Raw genomic sequence first — 10,360 nt, 5'->3', positions numbered from 1 at the left:
TGATAGTCCCGGATGACCACCCGACGCCATCCAGATGGGCGCAAAATACTTCGGCGAAGAGGATGATCGAGAGGAAGCCCACTGTGGCTCTCACTTGAGGCAGCAATACGTCCTCGCAGAGATGTCGGTCAGTGCAAGCACTGGCCCTCCACAAAAGAAATGAGAAGACGAATATGATGATGGCCACGGGCTCCCACTTGAGTCAGCAATACGGACTGCAAGGGGATGTCGATTGTCTGTTACAGAACAATCCTCCCTAAATGATCAAAAATGCTAGTGAATGCTCGTAGAGCGTTAGAAATCGAACTCAGACCTGTAAATCGATGAACGATTCGGAATTCTGAGTGATTATGTGATTTCTCACGGTCACGGTCACGGTCACGGTAATGTTGTAGTTTTCTACAGAGTATCGGGCCAAAGCCCCTGACTCCATGAGTAGGACTGTATAAAAATATATAAAGATATGTTGGTAGTTAGTTGGAAATTACTATTGTTTTGTTATGGATGGAAGTCTACATCTGCAACTGTCGCAGAGTAGCTGATTATGAGTGCATTACGAGTTCTGGAAAGATATTAAAGACGTGGCGTGCGATGGACGTTCCGGAGAGTGCATTCAGTGCCGATGTTAGCTATGGCGGGATTAATATGTCTGGGTAAAGTGCGCCAGAACTTACTGTGCGAATGCCGTAGAACTTCTCTAACACTGGGTAGCTCTAAATCTTCCAGAATCTGACTGTTTCGTGTGTATCTGTCGTGACCAGTGATTATACGACCAGCTCGAGTTCGTACACTTTCGAGTGTTTGTATATGACTGGGTGAAGCATGTTGCCAGGCAGGGCATGCATAAGAGATTGTAGACAGGACTATCATCTTGAAGATGTGAGCTCGAACCTCATGGGAAAGTGAACTGTAGCGAAAGATGGAATATAACGCTGAAATTTTTCGTAAGGCCCTTTTGCTTTATGTCCCTGATGTGAGCGGCGAACGTTAAACCACGGTCTAAGGTTACACCCAAATATTTGGCGTGAATAGCGTGAGGATTACGAGCGTTCTCATAGGTTAAATTTCGTGGAGCACGGATGCGTCTCTTACTGTGAATGACAGCACAGCTTTTGTCTGGATTGATTTTAATCCTCCAACGCCGTGCCCATTCCTGAAAACCGTTTAGTTGTCGTTGCATGTAGATGTAACACTGTGCAAGTGAGCTACTGGTCGTGAAAAAGGCAGTATCATCAGCATATGTTGCGAAAAAGCAATGCGGTAAAGTTGGGAGATCTGCCGTGTATAGATTATATAAGAGTGGTGAAAGTACAGCACCCTGTGGAACACCTGCTTTGATAGATCTAGACGTGGATTTGACACCGTCAACAGACACATGAAATTTTCTGTCAATGAGGTATGAACGAAGTAAATGTAGAAGACGATCCGGAAAACCTTGGGTGTATAACTTATATAATAGTCCTGCTAACCAGACTTTATCAAAGGCTTTTGAGACATCTAGGTAGACTCCAAGAGTGTGTTGTTTCCTGTTAAAAGCCGCTGTTAAGTGATCCACTACGCGGACGAGTTGTGTAGTAGTGCAGTAGTGCTATGTTGAGCACGAAACCCAAACTGATGGAAAGGTAGGAGATCTCTATTAACTACATGTTCTTTCAGCCTCGAGAGTAACACACGTTCAAAGAGTTTACTCAAATGCGACAGAAGACTTATCGGTCTATAGTTTTCCGGGAGCAGTGGGTTCTTTCCAGGTTTGGGGATGGTGATGACACGAGCTTCCTTCCAGGTCTTGGGGTAGTAGCATAATTGAAATATGGCGTTAAATAAATAGGTTAAAAAGACCAGTAGTTTTCTAGTTGGATGTTTAAGGATCTCAGATCGAATCCCATCGGGCCCAGATGCTGTCTTTCCTAGCAGACATTTGATATGTTTTTCTATTTCCCGAGGTGTTACTATGGTGATGTCATGTGTTGGGTTTTGTGTCCTTATGCTATATAGTGTGGTTCGGATGTGCTGTTTGAGGTAGGGATCGAGGCGTGCTCTGTTAGGCTGGAACTGTTCTTCTAGAGAGTCAGCGAAAATGTTCGCTTGCGTCTGAGGATCTTGTGTCAAACCTTGAGGTCCTTGTATGACTCTAGCTTTGGAAGCATTTGTAGCTCGTTGGAATGATTTGGAGTATGTCCAAATTTTTCGGTCATTTACTGTGACATTTTGAAAAGTGTCTTCCCAGTATTGTTGATTTTGTCGCGTTGTCAGCAACTTGAGCTTTGCACATAGTTTGTTCCACAGCGTTTTGTATGCTGGATGTAGTGTATGCTGCCATCGACGTCTAGCCAACGTTTTAGATGAATATAGAGTTGTAGGTGGAAACTGTCACATTGCCCGGTTTGCGTTGGAGAGATTATGGAGATGGAGCTCGCTGCCTCTGCTGTGCGAAGTGCTAACGTGATGTGAGAGACCGCTTGGTCGATGTCCTCGATGGTGGCGGGCCGATCTCGTAGATCGATCATAGTGTTCAGTTCTTGTTTGAAAAGATGCCAGTCAGTTTCTATTTGCTTGAAGATAGGGGCAGAATGAGCGATGCTGCGGTGCGAGACGTGAAAAATGACTGGATCGTGGTCAGAATCTAAATCCGAAATGACATAAGGATGAACACTAAATGATACATCTTTGCAAAGAGCGACGTCAAGAACATCGGGTTGTCCGCCGAATTTTGGATAATGAGTTGGGTCAGGTGGAGCACTGATGATGAAGTTGGAGGTAAGTAGATATTCATGTAAATCATCTCCAGCAGTGTTTGGAGTAATCGAGTTCCATTCTCCATGTTTAGCATTGAGATCTCCAGCTAAGATGACTTTTGGCCCTAGGTTAGCAATGACATCGAAGTCTGTGGGCTCTAGTTGTGTGGCCGGGGACCTGTACCCGGTAACCAATATTAATGGAACGCCTGGAGTTATTAATTGAACAGCAAGTGCCTCCAAAGTAAGTAGGGGTGGTATTGTAATCAACTTGACTGGGAATGCCTTTTTGATGATAAGTAGTAATCCTCCTTTCTGTCTGCCCACTCTATCCTGTCGGTACACAATGTAATTGGGTAGTCGCCAAGTAGGGATACGAGCAGTAAAGTGTGTTTCTTGTATAAACATGACATCAACTCTGTGGTGTGTGAGAAATCTAATCAGCGTATGTTTCTGCCCCTCGAGACCATCTGCATTCCATGTAGCGAGGACAAGTGTGTGATTTAGGACGCTGGAGTTAGAAACAGCCATCGTCAACCATTTCCGCTATTGTTTCGATGACTGCTGCAGCCTTGGAAGCTGAGTCTGCAGCTTGTCGGAAACGTGTAATACCACGTTTGATATGGGTTATGATTTTACGGAAATTTAAGCCCTTGAGGAATGAAAGAACGGACTTGAGGTCCAGATCTTCTTTAGGGCTTTCCTGTTGTTGAGTAGAAGCTGTATTGGTGTGGGATGAAGTGGAAGCTTCAGCGTCGTCACCATCTGTAGCCACAGGTTGGACATTGAAAGTAGTGGGAATGGAAAGTTCCTTATCTGGTGGGTTTTGGGTATTTTTCTTGGTTTTGTCTGGGTGTTTCTTGGGTTGCTGTGCTGGCAATTTAAGAGCCTCAGAATAGGACTTGAATACCGGACAGCCACGGTAGTTTGCCGGGTGATCTCCCTGACAATTTGCACAAGTGGCAGGTGTGGATGTATCTGATTTACTGCAAGTCTGTGTGAAATGCAGCTGCCCACATTTGAGACACCGCGGGTGGGCTTGACAGGTATCTTGCGAATGCCCCAACCGTTGGCATCTGTAACATTGCAGCACGGACGGAGGCTTATAGGGTTCGATTTGGACCTTGTAATGTAGCAATGTGTTAATTACATAGATCTCTTTAACAGCTGCAGTTCTCTCCAAAGCAACCAAGAACAGTGGCATCAGTACTTTCTTGTCATCCGTCTTGCTTTTGCGAGACATTTGATGGACGCTTGTCGGTTTGTAGCCCAATCTTATAAGTTCTTCTTTCAGGTCATCTAAGTCGGTGTCAATAGGCAGTTTTCGGACAACTACCTTAATGGGCCTTTCAGTTTTTGCTACTCCTGTGGCATATTGAGTCTTCGTTTGTTCACAATAAGTCTTGATAGAGTTATAGTCGTCTTTGTTAGCCGCTTGAAGTCGAATTCGCTCTTTATTGGGCTGTGCTAAGGGATGCTCCTTCAATGCACGTGACAGGGTCTTTATAAACGTATATGTGTTGGTAATCCCATATATGAAAATCGGAGGCGGCTTGAAACTAAAGGGCTTGTTATTCGACGCAGGATTGTTACTGGCACTAGTATTCTCTGTTTGTTCGGGTGACAAAACAGCGAACTTATTGCTAGTGGGAAGAGGTGGATATTCTTGGGTGCTGTTAAATTGTTTTTCAGCTTTGTTGAGATTTTCCAAAGAAGACCTACGCCGTTTAAGTGTTCCCACTACTGTGAAATCCATATCTTCTGTGTTTTTCGACGTTGATGGCTGCGAAATACTTGTCTGTTTAACTGCAGGTGTTTTAAATTTTGACTTCGCTGGAGCGGTCGTTTGCTTGTCTTTACCTAAAGGCACAAGGAAGTCTTCTGGTTTATATGATGATCGTATTATTTTGCCCCTGTTATTAGGAATTTTGGATGATTGGGCCTTTTTCTCAGATTTGACTGGTGTCTTCTGAGAGACCATCTTAATACTTAAAGTAGGAGATGGCGCCAGCTTACCAGAAAGGAGGGTAGCGGTGTGCCTTTTAAATGAGTTGTTCTTAGAGCAAGGCTCTAAGTTTGTAAGTTACTAATCTGCTTCCTCCGAAGAGGAAGCACAAAAAGTAATCGATAACCAGTAGAGATGCCTAAGTCGTCAACTATATTCGCTTGTCTCTTCCTCCGAAGAGGAGAGTAACAAAACAAATCGAGAAACCAAAAGAAATAGCAAGGTCGTCAACAGCGTAAGATCAAGTTGGTGGTAGCCTCCGTGGAGGCTTATAATCAATTCGACGGTTGTTTCCTCAGCCTCAAAGAGGCAAGTAATCCAACCGTATTAATGAAGTTCGCGATTCAATCAATGGGGATGGACACACTAAATGACTTGTTTATTTTTCTCCGTCAGCTACGGATACCCTATTTTTTTTACCTGGTTAGAGATTCGAGGTGGCCAGTTCTGTGATTTCATGTTATGCACTCACTAATATGTTGTGTGAATTCAATTTTTGTTAGCAAGAGTTGCTTATTCAATAGTAACGAAAACACTAGACTGGGTGAAAATTCACCCACCTGCCTGTATTTGACGCTGAACTAAATCTCAAAACACTACTTTCAACACTCGGTCACACACTGCACAGAAAAAGAGAATACCAGGAACCACATGATATTAGATGGTGGTACCCTCTAGTAACACGCTACGAAAGCAAACTATGGGTGAATTTTCACCCAGTCTAGTAATCTAGGGTTTAAGAGACATAGTGAAGATGTATATAAGCACACTGAAGTCAACGAATGATCTGCTTCAGTTTCCGCAGACCAAAGTGGCTTCCCTATATGTTGTAATGTTTACGATATAGGACAATATTTGCAAATATCATCTATTAGCGTGTTAAGTGACAACGACAAGTTAAAAATGATAGACGACCCGTGGCAACCAAGTTCATTGTATGATTTTCGCGGTTATTTATCAGAGGGACAAAAGTGTCTTTTTTTGTTTAAGTGGCTCGAGCAGTATTGTTGCTGGTGTATTCAGCAAAAGTCAAAGGAGCTTCGTGTCGACATTGTGTTCTGTTTAAACCGAATGTTCAGAGAGTTACGCAAGGTGCTTTCATTGTAAGACCATTTATTAAATATAAAGATATGCATGAAGCATGCAAGAATCATGTTTCGTCTGGGTGGCATAAAGAAACAATAGAACGCTCGAAGAATTTCAAGAGTACAATGGAAGGTAGACATAATAGTGTTATTGAACAAATTGATTCTGCCCTTCATGAACAAATTACAGCCAACAAAAACAAATTGTTCCCAATTGTGTCTTCAATTGTGTTTTGTGCAACTCACAATTTTGCGAGGGAATTTTTCTTTCTCTGGTGTTTTTCATGATTTACTAGATCTTAGAGTCGAGTGTGGTGATGTTCTTAGCAACCATTTGCGAACAGAAACTGCAAACACAAAATATACTTCCGTGCGTACGCAAAATGAAATTATACGAGTTGGAGGCTAGGTACTAAGAGAACAACTACTCAGAGATGTTCGTGATTCTTGCGCCTTTTCTCTTTTAGCAGACGAAACAACGGACATTTCTGGAACGCAGCAATTGTCTCTGGGCATTAGATTTGTGGTCCTCAAGAATATGAAAGTTTGTGAAGAGTTTATTGGTTTCGTGCCCCTAAGTGAACTTCATGCGAGGGCTATGGCGAAGGTCATTCTATCTTATGTATGTAAGTGGGGTGTAGATATGTCCAAGTGTGTAGGTTTAGGTTTCGATGGCTTCTCTGTTATGGCGGGAAAGATAAATGGCGTAAACAAGATTATTCAGCAGCCGTATACTCAAGTATTGTATTTTCACTGTGCTTTTCATAGACTTAATCTTGTAGTTAATGATCTTAATGATGTGATTGAAATACAAAATGCATGCGGAACTATAAAATAAATCATTTATTTCTTCCGTGAAAGCATCTTACGTCGCAATTTGGTTCCAAAAGTACCTATGTTATGTGATACTAGGTGGTCAGCAAAATACAAGTATTCGTCTTTTTGCTGAAGCTATGTCGTAATTATTGAGCTCTTGAACAATTAAGTGCAACTGGGAACTGCAAAGCAAGGAGAAGAGGAAATCACCTATTGAGTGCTGCAACAACACCTGCTTTCACTGTTGCATTGGAGATTGTGGCAATGTACAGTGGAATTCTGGAGCCGGTCGCAAATATCCTTCAAAGTGTCTTCATTGATATCAATGCGGTGGGGAATCATGTAAGAGAGCTCATTGAAGCTTTCTGAAGCTCAGACGGCAGGCAGAGCAGCAGTTTGGAAATATAACGAAACGAGTGAACCTGGTGGCTGCCAGCGTCAATGTTGATGTAATTATTCCACGGCAGGCAGTTCGGCAAGCGCATAGACCAAATTACCAAGCATCATCTCCAGAAGATTATTACCGGTTAGCAAGTTATATTCCTTATTTGGATTCCCTCATCTCGTCTTTACACACACGATTTTCAGATAGGAATGATGTAAGTTATATAACCTACAGCTACACCCGCAAAGCATGAAACGTTTATTTAGCCTTGAATTCGAAAAAGTCATCACGAAAATCCAGGAATTTTATGGGTTAGAAACCTTTGTGAGTGAAGCAAAGTGTTGGTACGATTATTGGCGAAATAAGTACGACCAAGACCATGAAAGTACTCAAAATGAAATGAGTTTCATAGACATTTTGGAACATACTAAGCCTTTCTTCCCTGCTGTTTCAACAGCCGCAAACATTGCTTTGTCGTTGCCAGCTACAACCTGTACAATAGAACGGACATTTAGTACATTACGTCGGGTGAAAACTTGGTTGCGCTCTACGATGTGCGACGACAGACTCGATGGTCTCTGTTATGATGAGTGTTCATTCAAACAAGATCGCAGAAGACAGCGAAACTTTTGTTACATACGTAATAACTGCTTTTGCTAGAGAGGCTCTAAGAAGACTTCAGTTTCCCTTTCGAGACCAACGTAAGAAACATCAAACCATTTCACAGTAATTCGAATTTTATTGTAATTGTATGTCTTGAAGTATTTGTCTATATATAAAAAACGTTGCTTCTTTTTAAAATTACGCGTGATACGTTCATCTGAGATACTATCCTTGAGCACTTATATCGCCGTGTCTTTTCTATTGTTTAGTTTTATATCTTTTAGAATATTTAATAGAGATAAATGACCTCTCTTCATATGTCATAGTGGTAGAGCGTTTGCATCTGGTGCGTGGGATCCCTGGTTCAATCGCAACTCGCGCCAAGTAGGTTTTGTGATGCACAAACACCGTGTGTAGGGTTGCTCAGGGTTATATTGTTTTCTCCCCCTTTCTTCATTCCACTATTTCATTATTTTTCATCACCACTATCACCTTTAGCCTACCTGGCATGACCATGGGACGTAAAACCTGAAGATTTAATTTCATTTTACATTCGAGAAGTAGTGAGCTCAAACCATGTGACTAGTTCTTTTTTTCAGTCATATCTAGTGGCGTAGCCAGAATTTCATTTCGGGAAGGGTCCGAGGTGTTTCGGGGGGGGGGGAGGTCCGATGGTGGAAAATTTTTGCCTCAATACCGATTTTAGGTTTTATTTTAATAACTTTCAGAACCCCCGGACCCACCCCCTGGCTACGCCACTGGTCACATCATGCGAATATCGTGATTATATCACACGAATTTTGCCCTGGGTACTCCTCTCGAGATTCTTACTCCTCCCCTATCCCAATGGAAGTCGTAAAAGGAAAGGCAATCATAAATTCTAATAAGTTAAAAACTCTTTAACTATAAAGTCCTGCGAAAAATCCTGCGAACGTCCATGCCTCTTGCTATCACCCGTCGCTTTATCCTATAACATAAATGCAGAATGGTGTTAAACTAATTATTTCCTTTTGTTTCTTTCAGCCATACTATTGCCCTTAGGACTCCTGGCTACATTGTGTGTGATTCTAGCAATCTTTTATGAATGGCTTCTCCTTCGACCTAGCATTATCCACAGGCCAAACGCTTCCTATGATTTCGTAATTGGTAAGTTAACAATTGCATTTGGTTTATAATTGTTTATTTCATTGCGTGATGATATGAAATTATACTGTACTATTCAAAACAGGGGCGTCATTTAGGGGGGAAGGAGGGGAGCATTTGTCCCTTGAGTTTGAGATTTATATAGATTTTATCCATAGAATAGTAGTAAGTCAGTGAAAAACGCGAAATTTTACTTATATCAAGGGGTCTTGCCCCTCCCCCAAGCAACATCTGAAATGACGCTCCTGATTCAAAAATGGTGTAATTCTTGGAAAATATTTCTTGTGTTGTGAATTGACTTCTGAATGAATGGGCTGATTTTTATTCAGTTCTCTTTAAATGAAACAAACAATCTGATTTACTTCACCGTAGATATTTTTAAAACTACTTTTGCCTGGGAAAACCAAGGACATTAGCGAAATATGGGATTAATATACTGTGAGAGTGGATTCATTTGAAAATGTATTTCTTTTCAGAACCAAAGCTGTATGAGACTGGACTAAAAGAGTATTTCTAAGTTTTCGCACTGACATTGAGCTATCGTACTAATAATAAGTCGTTCATGGCACACAAAATGTATTAAAAAAGAAACTGGATTTTTGAAATAGCGCCCCAATCGGCAGAGGGAGCGCGCTGCGGGTACAGAACTCACCTACCGCGAAGTTTGGACAACAAATTGTCAATTGCCTCGCTTCGTTACGACCATTAGTCGCCGAGCTACAGGCGCTGAAGTGAGCATTTACCCAAACTGTTCATCGGATTAACCATATAGTGACAATGAAAGAGCTTGAAGAATAGCATGCATGTGTGAAATTTTGCTACAAACTTGGCGAAACATTTACAGTGACATTTCAATTGCTTTTCAATTCATTCAGGTTCTCATTGTGCAAATAAGCACACATGTGTCGGTCAAAGATCAAGGTAATGTTGGTTGTATTATTTGATTCGAGAAACATTGTCCATCGTGAATTTGTATCACATGATCAGATGGTAAACAAGCAATTTTACCATGACATTCTAGCGTGGTTTAGGGATGGTGTGCGCAGGGAGAATCCTGAATTGTGGGAAAACCAGACTTGGGTGTTGCACCGTGCCAATGTGCCTAATCACACAGAACATCAGACCTCATTGTGCCCCATTCACCCTATTATACGGACCTAGTCCAAATAGAGTTTTTCCTGTTTCCCAAACTTAAAATCACCTTGAAAGGACGTCGTTTTCAAACCATAGAGGACATTCAGGACATTGCGACAAGAGACTTGTGCACCATCCCAGAAAGTGGTTCCCAGGAGGCTTTCCAAAAATGGAAAAAACGTTGGGAACGGTGTATTGCCAGTAGAAGAGACTACTTGGTTGGTAACAGTGCTTAAAATGTTGTACAATGATCAATAAAGACGTTATAGAAAAGATCGGTTTCTTTGGAACACACCTCATGTAGTGTCATTTATAAAAGAAATAATGTATAAGTTTCAACTTCAACTGTGTAGTTACGTCAGTTCGTTGGAGGCAGTTATTTGAAGCAGCTGTGTGGAATGAGATCGCATACTGCATGACAATGCTCCAGTCTACACGACTGCTGTTGCTAAAG

The 10,360-nt window shown here is 41.8% G+C and overlaps 1 protein-coding gene across 1 annotated transcript in view; it reads left to right on the top strand.

Moving 5' to 3' along the window:
- Window positions 1–5,870: 5,870 nt before the first annotated feature.
- Window positions 5,871–10,360, top strand: part of LOC145671720 (neither inactivation nor afterpotential protein G-like) — a 67,438-nt gene continuing 62,948 nt past the window's right edge. The window contains exons 1-2 of the mRNA XM_081740921.1: window positions 5,871–5,958; window positions 8,653–8,775. Of these exons, the coding sequence (XP_081597047.1) occupies window positions 5,871–5,958; window positions 8,653–8,775 (211 nt within the window). The remainder of the gene's footprint in view (window positions 5,959–8,652; window positions 8,776–10,360) is intronic.

Source organism: Thermobia domestica, chromosome 15 (assembly GCF_964235325.1).
Source record: "Thermobia domestica chromosome 15, izTheDome1.hap1.1, whole genome shotgun sequence".
Classification (NCBI taxonomy): Eukaryota; Metazoa; Arthropoda; class Insecta; order Zygentoma; family Lepismatidae; genus Thermobia; species Thermobia domestica.
The sequence above is the reverse complement of the archived record's forward strand: the minus strand, read 5'-3'. Positions and strand labels throughout refer to the sequence as shown.